Source organism: Echiichthys vipera, assembly GCF_963691815.1.
Source record: "Echiichthys vipera genome assembly, chromosome: 11".
NCBI lineage: Eukaryota > Metazoa > Chordata > Actinopteri > Perciformes > Trachinidae > Echiichthys > Echiichthys vipera.
This window is the reverse complement of record NC_139836.1, coordinates 11,993,884-12,016,850: the sequence shown is the minus strand read 5'-3', so window position 1 is coordinate 12,016,850 and position 22,967 is coordinate 11,993,884. Positions and strand designations below refer to the sequence as shown.

At 41.5% G+C, this 22,967-nt stretch overlaps 1 protein-coding gene across 1 annotated transcript in view; it reads left to right on the top strand.

Annotated features, from left to right (window-relative positions):
* Window positions 1-572: 572 nt before the first annotated feature.
* disc1 (DISC1 scaffold protein) overlaps window positions 573-22,967 on the top strand; it is a gene marked incomplete at its 3' end in the record, with an annotated part of 41,652 nt that continues 19,257 nt past the window's right edge. The window contains exons 1-9 of the mRNA XM_083922773.1: window positions 573-903; window positions 5,435-6,354; window positions 7,591-7,660; window positions 9,576-9,732; window positions 11,324-11,420; window positions 12,707-12,939; window positions 16,418-16,472; window positions 18,165-18,267; window positions 18,442-18,630. Of these exons, the coding sequence (XP_083778899.1) occupies window positions 834-903; window positions 5,435-6,354; window positions 7,591-7,660; window positions 9,576-9,732; window positions 11,324-11,420; window positions 12,707-12,939; window positions 16,418-16,472; window positions 18,165-18,267; window positions 18,442-18,630 (1,894 nt within the window). The 5' untranslated portion in view covers window positions 573-833. The remainder of the gene's footprint in view (window positions 904-5,434; window positions 6,355-7,590; window positions 7,661-9,575; window positions 9,733-11,323; window positions 11,421-12,706; window positions 12,940-16,417; window positions 16,473-18,164; window positions 18,268-18,441; window positions 18,631-22,967) is intronic.

Genomic DNA, 22,967 nt, shown 5'->3' with positions numbered 1-22,967 from the left:
TATTGATTGAACTTCCCTAGGACGTGGAAATAACATATTAAAATGCTTCATTTAGGCGGTGTTCTCCTTTAAGTTTGCGCAAATGTTCTTCTAAGGATTTTGCCCCTGTGACTTTTCCTTTGTTTTAACATACCCTTTCCTCCTCCACTAGCTGGAGTCATTATCAACTAAAATAAATGACACACAGCTGTTTGCATGGGTGCTGCTGTTTGCACCCATGCAAACAGCAGCAGCTGATGTGTCCGCCGCTGCAGTCATCGGCGCTCTGGCTGCTGTGGTTATGAGGCGGTCTGAAAGACTCTGGACTAGAGTCAAATTCCTGCACACGTAGGAGCTCCTTACGCTGCTCCAACACGACGCACGACGCAGGGGCGCAGCGACTAACGGATTATCTACAGCTCAACTCATCGATGAGACACAGATTTATATTTGTTACGTCTTCGGTTACAGCACACCGTGGGATGTTTTTCATTTCTCCAACAAGAAACATGATAAGAAGCTCTTTTCTCTCCAGACAGTCTGTTCATGCGCAACCGGACCCACTTGTTTGCCGCAGAGGAGATATATAACAATCGGAAGTACGATTATCAATACTTGTGTCAGGAAATGTCTATTATGGACAAAGGAGCGCGTGTAGAAAGCCGGTTTCACACGTCATTGCAAACTGGGGGAAAAAAATAACAGCCCGGGTTCGTTTTTCCACAACGGAAATGAGATCAGTCCCATTGCTTGGCTCCACTTCTCCTACAACATGGTCGATGTAACTCCATGTAGTGCCGGGATCTGATCTTCTCTTCACTTCTGCCCACAATCAGCTTGTTGCTAATGGAAAGATGTTTGCTGGTCTGATGGGGCTGGAATGTCACAGTAACTCTCTGCTTCACCACCGAGAAGTCATGGAAGGTAAAGACGCATCTTTTTTCCCGTTATTTTTTGCTATCAACTGCTGTTTCTCACAACAATCATGGGAAGATCTGCAGAATAGAGGACGACGGCTGGTTTGAGTTTCCATCATGAACATCATATCACTTTAAAATGTATATAAATATAATGATTAGAAAGAACCTGGGGGGTGAGTCACTGGTGATGAGAATAATGTAAGAATTCAATACTGTTAACAGTTAACTCATCCAAAACAAGATCTGCTATTTGCTCTGTGATGTTTAGTGGCACTGAATCAACAGTGTCTGTCTGACTTGAAGGTGGATCTGTGTGTTTTTGAGTCCTTCAGCTGGTTCTCCACTCTGACATTCACCCGATTCTGGGGACTGTTTATGGGACCTGTCTTTGCATCATTCAGGTCATGGAGGTCAAACGCTCTCTATCCTTCAGTGATGAGTGCAAAGTGACTGAATACTTGTGAAAGATCATTTTCCGCCTTCTGAATATGTAGACAATGTGAAGACATGTGATGACACTCCCTCGTCTATTATCTACCCCGCATAACTTACTTGCATATCTTGCATACATGTTTGTTCTGTGACATATTACTGTTTCTGACGGGCTGCTCATTCAAATCTGGTCCAATTGAAACTCGTTATGACCACGTTACTACTTGGTTTACAATTTTACAACAGTGATGGGGTGAAGCATCTTTTTTTCCCTTCAAAAATCTTTTACAACAAATATTCTAGCAAACATGTAACCAAAGGGAGCATGGATGTACAGCTACCCAACTCCCACTGCAAACAGCTGGTAAGATTACTGTAATTTATTATCTAACAGTTTATTGAATTGAGTGTGTGTGATAAACACTGTTTACATTCGAAGTTAAATCTATTTATCAAATAAACAATGTTATAGGGAGCATCAGGTGATAATAAGGCCATTTCAACTGTGCTATGAGAAAATGAAAATAGTATTTTAGGTTTGTGGGGTGTATTCTGTCACTCGCTTTTGTATCTTCATTCCAAACAGCTCAACCATATTCCGCTGGTTTACGATGCCCGTGTGACCATGCAGGAAATGTGAAGCTGTTTCCATAGAAAAGAATCAACCAGAGCAGAGATTCAAATCTGGGTTGTCATACATTATAGTTGAGTTTCCCTATCAGCCATTTAGGCCTTTTTCCAGAGATTTATGGTCAAAAGACTTTCGCTTCCCTCTTTCTGTTGCTGTGGTGTGTCACGAGTGGCGAGGTGTTGCACATCTGCCGAGCAGTGCTGCTTCTCAGGAGGCTGCTGACATGCAGATCTCTTGGTATGTGTGTGTGTGTGTGTGAGGGTGCTGAGCTTGTTCCTCAAACATTTGTGTTTTTATGAGATCTGCTGCATTCCCTTCTCTGCTCTTTGGCCAAAGCACTTTCAGCGACCAATGGGATGCTGTGTTTAACCTAAGGGCTCAGAGGGAAGGTCTGTTTAATCTCCAAAGGTAAATAATCTGGCCTCTTCTGGATGAGAAGCTTCATTTTCCCACACTTTGTGCAGAGGTCCTTCAGCATTAGCAACAAGTTGCAATGAGAAAGCTGTTATTGTTGCAGTGGGATCATCCAGCCCCACGGTGCTGAACCACTTTAGGTCTCCTTTTGCTTTTTTGCCATTTCTGCCGGAATTCCTGGCAAACTATTTCAGCACAAAGCCTGGCAGGAAGCAGCAAATTACATACCTCTGAAGGGCTTCATCCGAGTAGTAGATGCCCCCCAAACACACTCACAGACACACACAATGGGCCCTGAGGCATTTCCTTCCCCTTTACTGAGAGGAGCTGTCTTTGTGTAATCGAAGCATGACGAGGATACAGTAACACTTTCTATCAACAAGTCCTGCCCCTTTCACTCCTGAGCTCTTTGCCCGTGTACATGATATCTTCTTGACCACACCAGATGGTGGATGTTTTTTTTCGGTACCTACGGAGAGTGTTAGGTTTCTTAAATTGGTTGTGGAACAGTGGCCACGTCTGCAAAGAAACACTAATGGAGCTGTATGTAACCTGAGCTTTAGTGCGGTGGTCCCAGTGGACAGAAGACTCGACACACACATACATGCACACACAGCCCGGCTACAATGGAAACACCCCTACGTTACTCTCACTACAAACCTTGCCTTCCCATCAGTCTAACAACCCAACTCTCCCTTAAGTGGTGTCTTTTTGTGTGTCTACCTCTCCAGTCACATGAGAGGGCTTAGGAGTGACATCACTGGGGGTCCTGGGGGTTGTGCAGAAGGCTGTGGCTGCTTTGTAGTGGTCATAGTTTGTTTGATGCCCTGCATTCCTGTCTTGACACACAGCTAGACACAGAATGTTACTAATGTACAATTGTGTCATTAAGCTTCTTTTTTTTTTGTGTTACATGGCTTTACAATGACACTATTATGAATGAGCCCAGTGTTTTCAGTACAAAAGTCTATGTGTCAGTGTGTCTCTGTGTGACCTAAGTGTGTGTGTGAGTGGGAAGCAAAAATTGAGAGCCAGAAGTGAAAGAGAGGGGCACAGCTGTACACAAAGGGGCTGTTGATTCCCAACATTTCAGCTTGTCTCCCTCTCTGAATCCTACACATTTTATGTATTATTAATAACGTGGAGTTGTAGCAGGTGTCCAGCTCTGAACACAAACTGACCTTTATCAACCTGCTCCACTTTCAGAGCGCTGGAGTTTCATCACCTCTCTTTTATCCAGTAAAAATATTAGTAACATTATTAAGAACACCGGCTGCATGTTTCAAGATAAACTTTTCCCAAACTTTTTTTTTTTTTTATAAAGAAGAACTAATGTTGACAGTGACCCTGAGAGATAGGCTTATTGATTTGAAAGGTGCCATATTGTAAATAAAAGTGATTTCTATGCCTTTTTTTTATTATATGCTGACTGGGCAGCTACTACCGGTTCAGGGGTGGGATTAAATTATTGTTTTTGGTGGTTTCTTAGTGCTCCAGCTGTACTTTGCAGGGCTGCCCCTGAAAATCTGATAGGCCATTCCAGTCAGAGACCTGTGGGTTCATCTTTAAGAGGTTGTAACAGGGTCCAGCTTCCAGCTAGGATGCATATCATAAGAAGCAAAATGATCTAAGGAAACCATCGTTTCCAACATCGCTTGTCTGGAAGGAGGCTAAATAACGCTCCAAAGTTAGGCTAAATGTTGGCAAGGGAAAAACTCACAGGGCCATTTTCAAAGGGGTCCCTTGATCTCTGACCTCAAGATATCTGAATGAAATGGGTTCTACGGATACCCACTTGTCTCCCCTTTACAGACAAACGGACTTTATGATAATCCAGACAGTTTGGGGCAAAAAAAGCATGCATTTTTCTCTTCTGAAAAACAAATGTGTTATTTGGCCTATACTAAAATTGTGTTTTTGAATATTTGTGCATGCTTGGGTCCATAAACAGTTTTGATTGTCATAAACTGGGTCTGGCTATAGAGCTGAGGCTATTGTGGATTCAGTGAGCCCAATTGTATTAATGTGTGATGATGTTAGTCCCCATAGTAGCCATTTCATTGTAGTGAGAGTATTTTGTGTATAAACTGAGCTGTTGTGACTTCTAGGATAATCACAGCCTCGTGAAACTGTACAACCACAACCTAGAGAGCTAGGGCATTGAACAAACATCTTTACTCTAGGTTTACAACAGAGCCCACTGCAGCCTCTGAAAGACATAGTCAATAGGCCTGTCAGGGGCCAGTTGGAACGTTAAAAGTTTAATGTTATTCTGACGTGTGTGTGCACAAACTACATGCCACCCCTGCATAAGTCAGGGCCCCACTTGGGCCACCCCAGTCAAAAAAGTCTAGATACGCCCATGCCAAGTGGCAAAGAAAGAAGTAATAATGCTTCAATCATATTGATTTTGTTTGATGTGTTTGCTTGATGCACGTTTTGCTTTTCTTCCAATCCAACCTGTATTAAACACTTTGTAGCGCCCTCAAAATAGAGCTTGTGATTTTGCTGTTTAAATGAACTTGAATCTTAACAGTCCTGCTGGCATCAGAACAGTTTTGTTTGTTTTTTGTTCCAACATGAGTCATTTAGCTTTACTTTCACTCCACGCCTGCACCAAGGCCTACACCACAGTGTGAGGACATCTGGTTTAGGGCAGCATAGCTGTGTTTTCAAAGATTAACCAGTTCAAATGTAACTTCCGGAAGTATTGTCTATGTAGTCCACTCCTCCACAGAGAGGCGTGCCTTAATTCAAAATGACTGTGTGGCTTTGGTATTTCCCAACAGCTGGAGCAGAAGTCTGGGAAACGTCAGACCCATCTCCTCAAGTTGTGTTTTATCCAGTTAGCAATGCTAGCTTCAGGGGCAGAGGGGTGGGACAAGTAATTTTGGTCTGGTTAAATCATATTTAATGTTTTACATTGTGTATTTGTCACATCAGCATCCCATTTTCCTAGGGTATCCCATGATTGCACAGTTAATCCTGCCAGTTCTATGAGCTCACTCATTATCATGACCGTGTTGTCCAGCTTAATGGTTAATCTCTGCATCGACAGGTGGCAGAGCATCAGGGACAGCTGGCAACTCCGCGCGTAAGAGGCTCCACCGAAGACCAGGGTACATGAGAGGAGAGCAGCCCAGACTACAGAGCACTGCACATGAGCAGGAGGAGGAGGAGGAGGAGGAGGAGGAAGGAAGGACTTGCATTAGGAATGGAAAACCTGGACGTCACACTGCGGACACCTGCGCTCAGAGGATGAGTCTAACACCTGCTGCCAAAATGTCCTTAATGAATCAGCAACAGCCTGATGAACTCACATCTAGATCCTGGAAGAGTAAGAGTTTTCTCTGCTCTGTTTCCTGTCCTCTTCCCCATGCGGGCTACAGGGCTGTTAATGAGACATCCAGCCACCGGGGTCCAACCTGTCTGCCCCACAATGAACTCAGGTTAAGTCCAAGCCTGGCTCGAGGTGAGGATTCCTTTAACTCCAGCTTCAGTTTCATTCAACAGTCTCTCAACTCCAGCCAGAGGACAGACGCAACCTCTGTCACACCATCCCGGGAGCCAGAACCACTAAATCATTCAACTAAAGCACCTAGCTTGCCTCAAACAAAACCAGCAATCTCTTCCATTGAGCACAATGTATCAAAGCAGTCCACTTCGGTCCAATCGCTGCCCTCCTCCACCCCAAGCAGACCGGTGGAGAGGGAGGAGCTGTCATTAGGTGGGAGGTTTTGGCGGGAGTGTCTGTGGGGTGGCAGGGAGGTTACGCCCGACCTGTCTGACTGTGACTCCCAATCTGTGGACATAGAGATCACCTCCTCGCTGTCTGTGGACTCAGACACCGCCTCCGCCTCTTCTGTCACCTCCGGCTACGAGAGTGCCACACCTGCCTCTGACGGCTGGGACAACCTGGTAAAGAAGTACGAGGGTGTGCTGCAAGACTGCCTCCAAAACAACCGTGCTCACACTAAGGTGGGCAAGAGTGACTGATGTGAGGTTAAGATGCAGGACTGTTGTCACAATCACCTTTATTGAGTAGGCTAAGTCAATTCCAAGACCAGGTTTAGTCAAGACTCAAAGCACATCAGTATTCTTTTTAAACAAAAAGTTTGACATAACTGGAAACACATTTATTTGCTTTCCTACTAAGTGTTAGATGATATGATTGATAGCACTGTTATAACTGTATGCTAATCTACAGCCAGCAGCCGGTTAGCTTAGCTCAACATTAGGAAACAACTAGCCTGGCTCTATCTGAAGGTGACAAAATCTGCCTACCAGCTAGCTAACTAACTAACTAACTAACTAACTAACTAACTAACTAACTAACTAACTAACTAACTAACTAACGCTAATGCTCATTAATAACACATCATATTCTATTTGTTCAATCCGTACAAAAACTGAAGCCTAAAAAGTTGTGTGTATTCATTGTTTTCCAGCTAAGCTAACCAGTTGCCGGCTCTAGTTTCATAATTAGCATACAGACAATAATCGTATTTCCCCAAATATCCAAATATCTTTAAGAACTAGAATAAACTAGGAAAACAGTATGCATCTCAAAGATCAACACATATCAATGCTAACTGCTAATGTTATCTATCTGCCGCTCTACGCTATAATGTTGCTATGCTTCAACATGAGACTTTTGACTCACAAGGCTTTGTCAAAACTTGATAGTAAGGAGTGAGTTTTCCCTTCTCAGGTTGTTAAATTTAAATATATTCATAGGCTAGAAGAAGAAAATCTACGGAGTATTTTGCAAGAAAAAAGGATTGGAGAAATTTCCTAAATGAGGCAATATTTTATTTTTTTCGTTTTTATTTTTTTAATCCCATGAACACTTTGAGGTCTGTCCTAGAATTGAGAACCAATTCCAGAAGTTCACATGCTAAACTAAACAGGTGAAATCCCTTAAATTGTCCTTTATAGACAAATAAGAAGGTGGTGAAAAATGTAACTTTAAAAACATGTAGGGTCGATTAGTCTTCCCTGATGAGATGCCGTCAGAATAGTCATAGTTAATAATAATGATGATGTTTTAAACTTCATACTCAGTCCTCAACTTGCTGCCAAAGTGTCTCTCTGAAATAATGGTCATTGCACCCACACTTTTTTTTATTTGGCCTGTGGTGACTGAAAGGGCATTGCCCTCTGTACCGTTGGGTAATCTGTTCTGTCTTCTGTCTATTGTGTCTCCCTTCTCAGATTGAGTCCATGATGTTAAAGTTGCAGAGGCTCCAGCAGAAAGCCATCTTGGATGACGACTATGACGCAGGTGAGCTAAGACTTTCATGTGAGCCGTTGCGTTAATAAGTAGGTCATTTCAGCTTCTGTTGTGTATTGATCGAAAGAGCTTTCCCTGAGCTAACCTGAGTTTCTGACATGATTCATGCCCGTCTTTTGATAGTTTTGCAAATCAATTTTTGTGCTGACATTAGTCTATCCTTCTCAAGAACATTGTGATTGATATTTTTTTGCTGTGGGATTCTATATTTAATGCAAGGTATCCCTGACATGCTCAGTCAGGATCCTGACATTGTCGGTTAAGATGAGGACAGATATAGCAAGCCCACACTGTTTCCTTATTAGCTTTCCTGCTAACTGAATTGGTTTTGGATCATTCTGAGATGGCTGAAAAAGCATGTGAGGCTGCACATGATGAAATTATTGGTTCTTGAATGAACCTGACAAACATTTCACATTATATTAACAGAGTTTAGTCTTTTTTACTGTGATAGATAAAAAAGAAAAAATATTTATTACCAGCCAGTGACAGTGATGCTGGTATTCTTTTCACCTTGTGAGTCTCTGTTTGTGTGTCATCATGACAAATTGTGGTCCTGGAGAAACCTACTAGTGAGAAGTACCACAGAGGCAGTTTTGAGTATGTTGCCAGGTGTTCATATGCCTGTCTGTCTGTTTGTGGACAGATTTTGTCACTGTGATAGCATCCTGACTGTGCAAGATGTAGTCATGAAACTTTACATGTAGTTAAGATCATAATGAAGGTTGAGAAAATTTGGTGTGATCCGAGCAAGGGCGCAAGAAGTACAGTAGTGGCATAGGAAGTAGGGAAGGGGCCATTGCCCCCATTTCCCCCTTGAGGCGTCGCAGCTGGTGTGATCCGATCGCAAGATGGTTTAGTTTGTTTTGTTTTCAACAATATGGCCCATACACATAGTGTCTGTTTTTGGAAGATTAATCCAAATGACACCTCCTGCTTTGATGATTAGTTTGACAGTTGGGTTGGCACTGACTTTAATATAGGTGTTTCTTTCTGTCATAGCCTGAAGGCTTGAGCTGAGTCCTAATGTCTACATGTTAGTGCTCACCACATCAGATCAATCAGCCAGGTTAAACTAAAAGCTGGACATTGTGAAACAACTGACAGAGGCACAGAGCAGGCTAAGCTGAAACAAAATCCACATTTATGTACAAGAAAACCTGGGGCTGTGTGAACGCTAATTTATTTTCCTTCATTCAGGTTCAGCTTTTGATATTTTAACTTTGAAGACTGCATGGGAAAGAGTTCTCCGACCTAACAAATTTAATCTGGACTTTATTTTGAATCTGTCTCTAGAAGAAATTGCATATTGTTCTAGCTGGCCCGAGTACAGTTTATTTTCAAAAGAGGGCTGTATTCTGACCCATTTCTTGGACCTTGCGATAGAAAGAAATACATCATCTGCTGTAGACCTTTCTAAGTGGAGTGATTATTTGGGTCAGTGTGTCTTGTTAGGTTTTCTGTTTGCCTTTTGATATTTTCTCTCTCTGACATTTTAAACTCTGCCAGGGAAGTTCTGACAGAAGACAGTTGATTCGATTTTCTTAACCACAAACCCAACAGAAGGGTTATGGTGCCTACAGGGTCAAGAAAATTCTTAAGATTTAAATGAATTCTGTGGGAATTATGTGTTCTTGGAAACAGCAAGTAGAGTACTGTTTAGTATTGACAGATGTTTGATCGCTCTAAGGGCCTTCTAGTTAAGATATAATTTGTTAATTGAGTACGGAGAGATGTGTGTGTGTGACATGTTATTTCACTAAATGTAGGCTACGTAGATGATGACCTAGTGAGTAATCTGATTTGTGTACCGTCACAAGTTTCTACATTGACTTTCTGACTAAAGCCAGGTGCTAATAACGGAACTTTATAATGTTATTAAGTGTGTGTGCGGGTGTGTTTTCAGCTGAGCGATTTGGGAAAAAGCTGGAGGAGCTGTGCAGGGAGCGAGGTGCTCTGAAGCTGGGTTTACCCTCCAGACAGCCCAGCGTGGCTCTGTTCCTGGAGCGGCTCAGACAGGTGGTGCACAGCGCCATCCAGAGGGCAGACTACAGTCAGTGCAGGTCAGTCGCTCAACAACGACTCCCAGATGCATTATTAGTGTATACACAACTCACATTCTGCACCCAGCTGGAAATGAACATTATGCTCTGTTGTTACTGTTACTGTACTGTTATTAGCAAAAAACAGTTTTTATATTTTTTATGACATCAAAATTTATATCACAAGCTACTGTTTAAAATACGGGTACTAGTACTACACTGTGAAACTGTAACTCTGTTTCTTAAGTAAAAATTAATTTGTGCTCATCTATTTAATTGCCTTTTAAGTTACTATCTATCAAAGAGTGAGTTAAAATAATGGTAATTGATCATATGACCCACTAATGAAAGCACTTATACTTGCCATTGCTATTCCAATCTGAGTGTCTGAGGCGACATTCGCGACTAAATGTAAATAAGCCGCTATGTTAGCGATGCTGCTGACAGCAGAAAATTGGGAAGTTCCAACTTCTGAGTCAGGCTTGTAGTAGGGACAGCAGTATGGATTCAAGAGTGTAACATATAGGGGACGGACTGGAAGTAGAGAGGTGAATGTGTTAAAATAAAGTTTACAAAAGAGCAAAAAAATAATTAAAATAAATAGTTAACACACACATGGGGAACATGACAAGATGGAGGGCTCTGAAAGAGTCCAGCGTAAGACCAGTCCAAACCTCAACATTATATTAAAAAATACATTCAAATTATTGGAAATATTAATAGGAAAAGCAGTAAATCTTCACCTTTGCGAAGCTGGAACAATAAAATGTTTTTACAACAAAATATATTTTATAAGCTAAAATAAATAGTGTGTCTAAAAATATTAATTTGTAAAGTAAATAATAAATAATGTTGTCAGATAATAATGTTGATTTATGGAGAATAGGGTGTGGCAAAGCAAGGCTAAGTGAAACAAGTGCTAATATGCTAATATGAAATTTGGTTGAATAAAAAAACATTCCCTATTATGTTGCATATTTCATTTGATGACAGTACTAATTTATTGAGACAACAGGATTGTTCACTGCCATAACCTCCTATTGTAAATCACAATCTGATACTATGACATGGTGGTTACCAATAGCATAGCATTGCTAAACACAAACCCTACTGGGTTTGCAGTGCTGAAGTCGAAAGGTTGTTTTGAATTTTCACAGCTTTGTGTTGTTAAATCAAGTTTATAAGCTTTGTCCTGTGATTATGACCATGCTCTATCTTCCATTATAATTCTGTAGGACAGAGCAGTTAGGGAGTGTGTCAAAAATAGCTATTGCAACAGGAAGGAAATCAGGTGGGGCCTCTCTGGAGGGTATCCTGAACAAATATAACCTAAAGCTCTTGCAGCAATGTGATGTAAATGTGTTTTCCACACATACCTCTATATCAGAGTTTTTAAAATGCAAAAAAACAGGAAAGATTTAAGGTCACCGCTGCACAGAATGTCCTTCTAGAGAATAATGGGTTCAAACAAGCTTAAGTCCTACGTATTAATGTCCAAGCACTCACGTAATTGCATAAAAACTCGCTTAAAGGAGAGCAAAGGGACCCTGAAATGTGAATGAAGGTTAACTGGCTTTTCTAGTAACTGTGTTGTTTTGTGACTGGTTGTCAGGGAGGGTGTAGACCCTGATGCAGGGGAGCGGTCTGACTCATTGCAGGGTCCACTGCATCGAAGAAATCGCCTCATCCAAGAGAAACGGCTGGTGGAGGTAAATTCAGCTCATATTATGTCATAAAGCTTACAAAGGTCATTTCTTCACACTGTGTGTCACATGTGTATGTAATATAACTCTGATTAATGCTAATAATTTATAAGAAAGACTCATAGTTGTGCTTATATTTGCAGCTTAAAGCTCCCGTATTATGCTCATTTTCAGTTTCACACTAGAACATGTTTACACACTTTAATGGTCAAAAAACATTATTTTTCTTATAATGTTTGTCTGACAACAGCGCTGGAGTATGGTCTGGCTACACCGGCTTATCGTTCTGGGATAGGGTTAAAAACACTCCATGTTGTTTGTATTTCTTTAAACCAATCATAATCGTCTTTGGTGGAGCTAAGCGGATGGTGCCCTTGCAAACCAAGTCAGATGATCCAGACTAGTCTGAATCTACCTGTGTTCTAACCTGACTCCGCCAGATGGATTGATTGGCATAATTCGCCTTTGCTCTGCATATCCACCTGGGAACTCTCAGTTGGAAATCTTTTGGAAAGGGGCGGAAATACTGGTTGCTGATTGGATAAATCATCTGTCTATCGCCGCCTATGTTGGTGATAGACAGGCCGAATCAACCAGTCAGATCAACGAAGCGTATGAAGTACTAGCAGAGCGCCGAGGCTATAGCTGCGCTCATCTCAACCCTTGTTTACACTGAACAGTAATTGCGTCACACTTCAAGCCGCCTCAAAACCAGCGCTGTTGGTCCGGTCGCTCGGGCAAACTTCTCCAAATTTTCTCTGCCACACTTTACCAGACTGATCTGCGAGTAAAATACAATGGAGATTGCGAGATCAGGATGGTCTCGCGAGGCTCCCTGTATTCACCCTCTGTCTGAAACACTCCGTTTTAGCGCCTGTCTCTTTAATCACCACTCCTGAAAAAGCCCACTCTCGTTTAAAGGCATTCTGAATACAGGCTGTGTGCATTTCTCTGTGGATTGAGCGTTTTGATACTTTCATGTATTTATATGGCACCTTGATTGCTTTATAATAAAGACATGGAAATATATACATTTTTTTCTTTTTACAATATGGGACCTTTAAGTTCAGTTCAGAGTACTTGAATATAGTGCTAAGTCTACTCGTTTGGATAATTCAAGTACCACTGTTTTGATGCTGATTAGCTTCATTAAAACAGGGGCTGTTTTCCCAATCACAACTACTATAGAAACAATGTCATGCCCAACATACATAGAGAGCAGAAAAATAACTAACAACCATGAGTAAAACCTGATAATTAATGCAAGGATCATAAATACAAAACCTGTGCAGGACGAGATAGCGGAGCTGCAGCGGAGGTTGACGGAGCTGAACGACCGCAGTCGATGCCTGGAGCAGCAGATCCAGCAGGAGGAGCAGCAGGTGGAGGCCGAGGAGCTAGAGGGCTCCGTGCTGAGGAGCTGCACTGCGGCCCAGCTCTGCGACATGAGCCGGACTCTGCAGGACATCGTCACCTGTGAAAACCGCACGCAGATCTCCGTCTCTCCTTCACCCTCCATGCTCAGGTCAGGGTCACATACGTACTCGTACGAGGAATATCTCATTTTCCTCTTACACAAAATTATTTTGTGTACATCAATGTTACAAAAATGCTGCTACAAAACCTGCACGTGTACGTCCAGTGCTTGATTAAATGCTTACGTAAATACTAGCTGCACACAAGTAGACACAAGACTTACCAAGGTTTATTCCCATTAGAGTGATTGCATTAGATGTTTTCAGATTAAGATTAGTCTGTTTATGTCATTATTAATGAAATATTAAGCTTAATAAAAAAACCTCTTGGTAATTAGTGAATCAAACCTATTGTTCCCAGGCATAGGACTCGATTTAGGGGAGTTCTTGAAGAGAGCCAAATCCAAATGAGGAAACTGACATTCTGACATAGTGTATATATAACTGGCTTTTGCTGTCCAGAAAGTGTATGTGCTGCTGTGAAAAATGTGCAGATGTATGTGGAAAGTGTAAATGTCAAATTGTGCTTTGGGAGTATTCTGTGAGAAAACCTCTTCTCACATTATACATTTGCATTTTACACCTTATTGTGGTGTTTTTTTCTATCTGTCCCATGAGTCAAACTTTGGTTGAGTCTGAACGTTGCAGTACTGCCAGTCACCAGGTGGGGCTGCTGGAAAGCTGTGGGTTGTAATACAACCACAACAATCATCAGTCCATGAATGTTTTCCCCTGTATCAAGTCACGTATTTTCTTATCATTAAATTAGCTCGTCGGGAGGAGGATGTGTCAGAGCAGAGCTTCTATTTTGCTAAATCTTTGCCTCCCAGCTTTATTCGTCCTCCAACCAACAAAGTGGCATTTTGAATAAATGTTGCAGCAGCATCGTCTTGTCTCATGCCAAGGGAGTACAACTGAGTCAAAAGCATGCCATCATGTTTAAAAATTAACATCTCAAATAATTACACTGAAGAGCTTTGACAATTAAAGGAGGCAATACAGATATAGTATTTTCACATTCAAAAAAAGGCAAAAAATGCACACACTTCGGGCTGTTTAGGGGGAATGCACATGCAATTTCTGATGACATCTTACTCTTGCTCCTTTGGAGGTTGAAAGCACCTATTGTGAGTCGCTTCGAACAGAAGGGCCTTCCAAATGAGTGTAATGTAATGCAATAACTGTGTAAGACTTCATGAGGAATGATGTGTATATTTTCAGATTCAGAGACGGTGTATCAAGCAGCCAAAACTCCTGTTTCTTTATTTCTATGCCCTCAATCCTCTTCTCTCACACCTGCTTGAACCTGCTTTGAATTTTAATGGTTTTTCTCAGATGCAAATGATTACTTTGCATCATATCCTCTGAAGTTAATAGCGTGCAACAGAGCACCGTGGAAAGCCTCTCTGTCTTGCCGCTCATTAGAAAGACATGTAATTTGTACTTATCGCCTTCTCGGTGGCGTGACCCACCATCACAGGCATAATTTGATATCTGACATATTCTCACCCCAACTGGAACGCATTTATTCTCGCTACTGATTGAAATTGCGACCTCTGATTGGATATTCAGCTGCACATCAACGGGTGGCGTGCTTTGGGTCATCATGACGATTGTGTTGCTCGCAGTTCCCTTTCCAAATAACACAGGACATTTCTTTCCCATATCAAGATTTATTTTCTTATGGGTACTGGCTTAAAAAAATCCAGACTATCCACATGTTGCAGTGACACTGATGTTCAGTGACAATTTTACTCTGACTCACTCCGAGCATCAGCTTGAATAACATGAAAAGGGCATACATATTTTTGTCATATGAGATGATTGGGACTGTGTTGCGCATAATTGTATGCTCCTTTTTCAGACTACTAATTGATTAATATCTCTGTCACTGAATTAGGTGACTGTAATGGTTCGTCCTGTTTGCTTTTTTACCTTTTGAAGGGGGTGAAGGAACAGTAGATGTTATGTAAAAGTGGTGACATGAAAGCTGGGAACCTGACCCATTTTTTTCTAGTTATAAATCTGAAATAAACATTGTGTGTGGCCAGGCCCTTATTCAGATTTGGAAGATTAGGGTGTATAAATGTTTGGAACATCATGATGGAAGTGACTCTCATGATCTATTATAGGTTACACAGATATGGTGCTAACAATTTTACAGCACAAGAATTTAAAATAATGGTTAAAATCCCTTCAAAATACCACCTTTATTGTCAATATACCTAGAAAAGCCACACATCCTCAGAATGTCTATTGGTACTATCTCAAGGTGACTGACTGTGTCGTACATAATGGATTTTATACTCATTTTAACCGTCTACTAATGGATTTATATCTCTGATACCAAATAATGTCACCTTAATGGTTTGTCCTGTTTGCACGTTTACAAGAATTTTTACAATTGTTTTTTACAAGAATTACAATATGATGAAAGATTATTGGTTGGTGATTTTGTCTTTTTGCCGAACATAGCCAAAAATAAACTACCCATCCCAGTTGTAAGAACAATACCTATCTAGGACAACTAAAAGCTGTGTCACAGGTCAATTTGAAATGACAGATTGAAGCTGTGACCAAGAAACAAATCATCTCACAGCCTTGTTTTGAACTAAGCTGCTTTCCTCAGTTGAGTTCATTATGTAAACAACAGTAAAATAATAATAATAATTAAAGAAATGAGCTTTTAGAAACATTACTATCTTGTTTCCTAATATGACATGTAGCATTTAGAAATGTGACGTGCTGGATTTTTTATATATTTTTTTAAACTTATAAGATGTCTAAATTAGAGCAGTTACTGGAGAATGAACCACAGGCAGGACTTGTCAGTGATAGTCAGATAGTGAGCTTTTGAGTTGCTGTAAGGCAGGATTTGTTCCAGTTGTTACCAGGCAAGCTATCCCCCCGTTTCCAGTCTTTGTGATAAGCTAAGCTAACGCGCTGCTGGCTTGAGCATCATATTTAACTGACAGATGCAAGAGAGGTATCAATCTTTTCATCTAACTCTCTGCAAGAAGGCAACTAAGCATATTTTACAACATATGAAACTGTTCATTTATCTTTAGAAACCTTTAGAAAATGATTTATGTGATATAATTGACTAATCGTTTGTAATTCTTTTAGCTAATGCCTAAAAGAGTCACTGGTTAGAGTTTTGGTTCCAAATGTGAATTTTGAAGCATGAGGCATTTTTTGCAGTAATATCAGTCTAAATCAACTTTAGGCAGTATGTAAATGATTATTCTGGTTGTGCATATCTGCAGGTTTTGTTTGTGTCCACTGCGGATACAAGGACGTAGACTTGAATAATTAGTGTCTGCTCTTTAGCTCTTATCCTTTTGACATGATCTTATAAGACATTCCTTTATAAAAGTTCTAAAATATTCAGTACCTCTCTTGATGGTTAAACCTCTCCGTGTTTAGCAGTCAGATGTTAGGTTTTTAAACCTTTCATTGACACCTATTGATTTCATTTGAAATCACTTTTAGTACTTTACTGTAACATTTGTATTTCCTTTTCTGCAGACTCCAGGAGCAGGAGCAGGCATTGAATCTGTCCATCAAGGAAGCCACAGCTAAAGTAAGTCACTGTTCCTCTGACCCGATTTAGTCCATATAAACTCAGCCTCCCCTCAGCATGCCAACAATGACTGAATCTCTAATGAGTAGTAAGTCAAACTAGAAAGCATGTACTGTGTGCCAGCGTCAGTGTATTAAATATGCATGCTAAATGTCAGTGTCATGTGCATACTTTTATTTGACAAGGCAGGGAACTGTCCATAGTTGCATGTAAGAGTCATGTAAGCTTTGTCATTTTGAAAAAATCCCCCTTAAAAATCTTCCGTGACCAATCCAACACCAGAAAAATACAAACATCTATTATTTATGATGAGAAATAACCAACTGAGTTATTACTTTAGTCAGTGATTTAATTGTAGTAGTTTTAATATGACTTTTCTGTTGAACTGACATGGCTTTGGTGGGTTTTCTATGCGTGTCACAGGTGTATTCACAGGTGTATTTCTGTGTGTGAATGGCTTTGGCACGCTTCCCTCAATATGTGCTGTGTCTCTGGAGTTGCCCCTTGTTTCTCAGGGTTTTGCTTTTCCCTCTCACTGATCTCTACACATAGATGTCCGCAGCTGAAAAGTAAGCAGCGGAAATCTGGTTTAAGGATAGCGGGAGAAAGACACAGCGGGAGACAGGTGGCTCACTGTGTTTCCCTATGAAAGCTGTCATCAAATAGTTGGCCCGAGCTGCAACTGAACCTCAAAGAAACATGTAGGCTTTCCACAAAGAGACACTTCGGCCTCAGTCACATGATTGTCCATTATTAAGTTGAAATGAAAAGTTTCCTAAATGAGATATCCACAATGTGGAAAATGGCACACCTGCTGTGACAGAATGATTGCTGGTATATGGAGTTTTTTCGAAATTGACAAGTAGCCTGATGCTTTGAAATCAAATCAAAACATGTAATTTCTACAGTTTGAAAGGCACTTCAGAGCAGTTTCCAGTTTATGTAATGCGTGAAACAAAATTATGCAAGCCTGTTTGAAAATATATTTCTTTTTATTGTCTGTATTTCTGTTGGAAGAGAACTCCCTGGAGATATTCTGCCTCAGAAATACCAACTTATCTGACAGCCTTTTCAAGTGTTGCACAAAACTGTGTCAGATTCGAGAAGAAAATGCGTCAGAAAATCCGGCTCCACATCCCTTTGAGTGGTGAAAACAGTTCCTCAAAGAAGGAAGCGCATCATGGGTATTGTATCTGGCTGTTACTCAAAGTGAATACATTGGAAAGAACAGAGGTTTAAAGGGCAGAGTGAGGGCAGATGAGGGCCAGAGAGAATGTATCTGAATCCATCAACTCCTCTGTGAATACAGCAGAGCTTAGGGGCTGCATCCCCATCAGGACCTTGACATTCAGGGCCTTTTCCACTCTCTGACATTCTAATGGCATCTTTTATGGAGATTTCGCATTTCTCTGTCTGGCCAAGTGAAAGGAGACACACCTTTTTTCTCTCTAAAGGTTATAGACAAGGTAACACATTAGCGTTGATACTCTGCTGCGTATTCAAAGCAGGGCGAGCACAGATGGACGGAAATGAATCTGTAAGGTCTTGTAAGAATGAGTGTCAAAGAGAAAATGAAAGCGGAATTGGAAATGAGCTATGCATCCTGTGGGATCCATGTGTCTGCAAAGGTTTTGTTAGTTACCATCCCCCCCTACTCTCTCCTCAGCCTCTTATTCTCCTTCTTTTCCCCAGGTGGTCATGAGTCAGAGGCTGGGCAGCAGCCTGCGAAGGAAAGTCAGCGAGACTGAAACTCAGCTTTTGGCACTGCATGAAGCCAAATTGGCAGCCATCTCAGGTAACCCTCCGCTCAACCACACCCAAATTCAACCCTTCTTGTGTTCAACGTCTTCTATTTAAATCATTTACTTGAATTGCCACCATTAGCCTCACTTAAATACGCTATTAATGATCAAGGTGCTCATTAATGGGCGATGTAAGCCTAATGTCCTCCTGTGGTGCACTGGTGCAGGTAATGACTTCAGCAGTGCCAAGGAGCTGAAGGCTGAGATGAAGGTGGTGTACCTAGAGCGGGACCGGCTGGATGTTCTGGCCAAGAGGCTGCACAGCCTCAGCTCGGGGAGCAGCCAGGAGCTGGCCAGGATGAAAGAGCAGCAGCAGCAGCTCAGGCAGGAGCTGGAGCAGAGGGAGGCCCAGCACGGTGAGTCACTGAGGCCAGGCTAAATCAAGATAATAAAGAGAAACTGGGCTGCTGTGGGTGATATGATTACTTTCCTAGACCATATTATCATTCAAATTTGTAAAAACGTAAGAATTTTTGACTGGAGTTTTTTTTCTTACCTTGTGTGCTGTTGTGTATTCCACCTACCCACAAACTGCAGAGAAAACCTAACTTTTTAGCCATTCATGGGGCAATCAATAATTGATTTTTGTCCCTTTAAACCTGCACTAACATGTTTTTTTGGCCACTTGGGGGCAGAGGAAACAAGCTGTAAACACAACACTGACACACACCTTTTAAGTTCATTTGTTGACACACATCCAGCAATTACAAAGCAGCATTATCATTCATTCAAAGTCATGTGTCTGGCAATCTGGTGAATGTACGTCCAGTATACTTTAAGCTCTGTTTTTGGGCACTTGGCACTTGAATATTTTTTTTAAATAAATGCACCATTATCAAAATGAACACACGACAAACGTTTTCTTGCCCGCTGAGACTGGAAAACGTTTGTTCTGTTTTTGAAAGGTGCCTTTCTCTTTCCTTTCTTTGAATACACCTTTTAAATTTCAATTCAAACGTGCATCATGAGAGCTCTCTTGATGTCGCTCCACACTGGGAGGACATCAATGGACGATGACTTTTCTCTCAAACGAAGGAGAAGTGATCTGCTGTCAGTGGGGAGTCGGCATCAAATGAGTTACCGGCAGGATTGGCAGTTGTTGAGGGGAACGGGAGGGTGTGTACAAGGGGAATGAGCTTTAGATTGTGTGAAGTATCCAATTACCTCCGAGCCACTCAGTGCAAACATGATGTATCAGTGCCCGCACACTTTACAACTAGAGGAGATCTGAATGCTGCTTGAAGAAAGGGCTCGTTTTTTTGGTGGGGGGGCGGGGGGGCGTTGGTGAGAAGGGTTTGGGCTTCTGGCACTGGCAGTGTGATAAATGGACTTTGACAGCACCACCTGCAGTGCTACTCTCTCAAGTCCATCAGTCACATAGAAATTTCTAAAAAAAGGTTGCTTCACTCTCTGAGGCGCTGAGACGGGAACAAGCAGAGAGGGAGGGAGAATGGTGAAGTGATGCGGCCGGAGCAGGTAGTGAATGACCAGAGACTGGAGCTCTGGATCCAGCTCCAGCAGCAACCCAAAGGCATGCAATCAGCTATCTTACATACACTGTTATCTAGACCATTACGGCCCGTGGCTGCAACGTCACAATTAGTGTCAACCCAGTGTCTTGTCTTGAATGCACCCTCTGCCGTCACTAGGGGGCACCCTTTCATTGTTGTAGTAGGGCAGAGTTGCATTGAGTTTTTATGAGGTTTATGGTAATGCATGGACTTGGTATGTTTGTTCATGTATGTTTCAATATTTTATATAATTCTAGTAGAAAACATTTGCTTTTACTTGCAAATTAGTTTTTTCCCTTTCACCTATGTTCATGACACTCAGTCACCCGCCTGATTTTTGTTGCTGAAACACTTTCCTGAGCACCATGACTTGCTAAACAGCCAGGGATAGCATTAATCTCTCCCTTGACAACCACCAAAGACATGTTCAAGTTCACCTCAACATCCTAAATACACTGTGTGGCTCGCACAGAATACTGCAGCTCCTAGGGACTTGGAGGCTGGGAAACCAGTGACACGCAGATGCACGGCTAAACAAAGGAACGGGAATCAGGTGAGAAAAAAAGTCCCAAATGTGGGAAGAGACGGCACGTTAATGATTGGTTACGCGGCTTGCTCAAATGATCAAGTGGGCGCGGACAATATGGCAGCAGGCGCATTTTAACAATGCATTGCTGACACCAAGCAAGGGGCTCATTAAACTGTCATCCTATTTGGTAATAAGGAGCTGGCACATGCTAGCTGGAAACTGATAGCCCACAAACAGCACATTAGCATTTCTTTAGCTCGAAGGGATTAGAAATTACAGTATACTTCAAAGTCAAGATGGCCATCCTTTTGGTTTCTGACAACATCCTTATGGCCCTGGTGTCATCTTAGTAGAAGAAGACCATACGCCTGTTCTTGAAAAGGTCTATTGTCATGGTATGAGCTGCTGAATCCTTGACAAGATCCATGCACATGCATTCACTTAAATTACACAGCTTCAGCTTGTTGAGCATCTCCGCCCAGCATACTTTGTGGTGTGGGGGTTTTTGGCCTGGGAGCCATTAAATTCCTAATTGCCATTGACTTGAGTGCTGATGAATACCAAACCCATTATAGCCGGAGGTTTGATTCCCTGCTGAGAGTATAATTTTGTCCCCAAGAGAGATCTGGAGTGATACTAAATTTACAAATAAATAATTGAAGAGCTGAAGAACAGGAGTAAATGACCCCCAGGAGTGAGGACATTCAAATGTGGAGGCAGTCTCAGTGTGTGTTCCTCTCGATTTATCCACGTATTCTGCCAATGCTTATTTAACTAGTGTTAGTATGTAGGCGGTGTATTCTGTAGCAGTCAGGTAATTTGGCGTGATAAAGACAGTATGTTGTCTTCTCCGCATGGCTCCACAGGAACATATTTAATGAGGGTTTTTTTTAAAGCTGCATCTCCATCATCTAGTCTCTCTTCATACAGCTCCCACTTCAGAGTCACCTCTGTGCTCTTTGGTTCTTGGCAGGATTTGAGTTCCAAACTCAACAGTTCATACCAGTCCAGCAGCTGAAGTGTACATCAAAAATACTGTCTCCGTGTTATTAAACAAATGCAATTTCCGCTTAATGGAGTGCCAATAGTAAAGGCGAGGACATATATGATTTATTCATGACTTTGCCTCTTTCAGGATGCTTCTGTTGAGAACATGATGGAACGTATGACAGCTCTTCTCCTAAAGAGTGTCTGAATGATTGAGAGCGTTGCAATGGTTAAGTGGACCCAGGAGAATGTTTCCTGGTTTTTGTCTCTGAAGTTTTGGCAGTGTTCATTTTTCCTGCGATTCAGTAGAGGATGTCATTCCATTGTGAGTATCATTGCGTCCAGTCAGAATTACTGCAAAAACAGAGGGAAATTGATAGAGGTACCACTGCAATAGCTCCCACCACTGCATCAATCAATTATTTTTCCTTTCCATATACTCAAAGGTCCAGTATTGTAAAAAGTTAGAGTTCCATCTTTTATTATAAAGCAGGTTGAGGTGCTGTAGAAAATAAAAAAGTATATATATATATATATATGCATTGAGAGAGAGAGAGAGAGAGAGAGAGAGAGAGAGAGAGAGAGAGAGAGAGAGAGAGAGAGAGAGAGAGAGAGAGAGAGAGAGAGAGAGAGAGAGAGAGAGAGAGAGATAGACAGACAGACAGACAGACAGACAGACAGACAGAGAGACAGAGAGACAGAGAGACAGAGAGACAGAGAGAGAGGCTGGAGACAGGTTTATTCAGACATTGAACATTAAATCATGTCAAATTATAATACAGAAAATCTAAATAGTATGTAAGTAGCATGTGTGTATGAACCTGAAGATGATCTGGTATGTGCCCTTTAAGAGGAGGTTAAGTTTCATTGCCCTCCAAGTAAAGCTGTCTGTTCTGTCTGTTTAGTCACGCTAGCAGCAAGTCACTTTGGTCCACACGCAAATAGCTCGTGATGGATTGTCATTTGACTTTCCATCTTGTGCCATCAATTGGTGGTCAGCACTTTGGGATATGACCAAATAGTTTCAAAACTAATGACATCCCGGTCAGCTGTAGTTTTTTTTTAGTGCTAATTAGCCAATGAGAGCATGCTAACACATCTAAGATGGTATCGATGGTGTTGCTGTACTCATAATGCTAACATTGTAATGTTTACATTGTCATTGTTAGCATGTTAACGTGTTGACATTAGCATTTACCAGCTAGCATGGCTGGTTTAGACTAAACCTTTCAGTGGAGAGGGTGATGACAAATTCAGAATGTGTTTTTGTGGAAAAAGTATTAGCCTTGTGCTAATGGGGTTTCCCCAAAGGGTGCAGAAGAACTAATAAGATACCAGTTTAATGGAGCAGGTGAGACGGTGGTTTTAGAGCTTTTGTAGAAGCACATTTTGGGAGAGCTCCTCTTTGTTGAGCCTTTTAGTGCTTCCCAGATTCAGCCATCAGAAAGAAATAATATTTTGTAGCACACAGGAGAGTAAGAGTAATAGAGTCGCCTTTAAACTAACTTTGCTTGCTGATTTCAGTTATGATGACAGTGAGCATGTCTAACACTTCAGTCAGAGCAATTCCGCATCCAGAACCAAAATATATAGCACCCATTTTGTACACTCAGCCAATTTTTGGTCAAATAATTCCTTTTGGTGTGGATTTGTGCAGAGCCAAAAT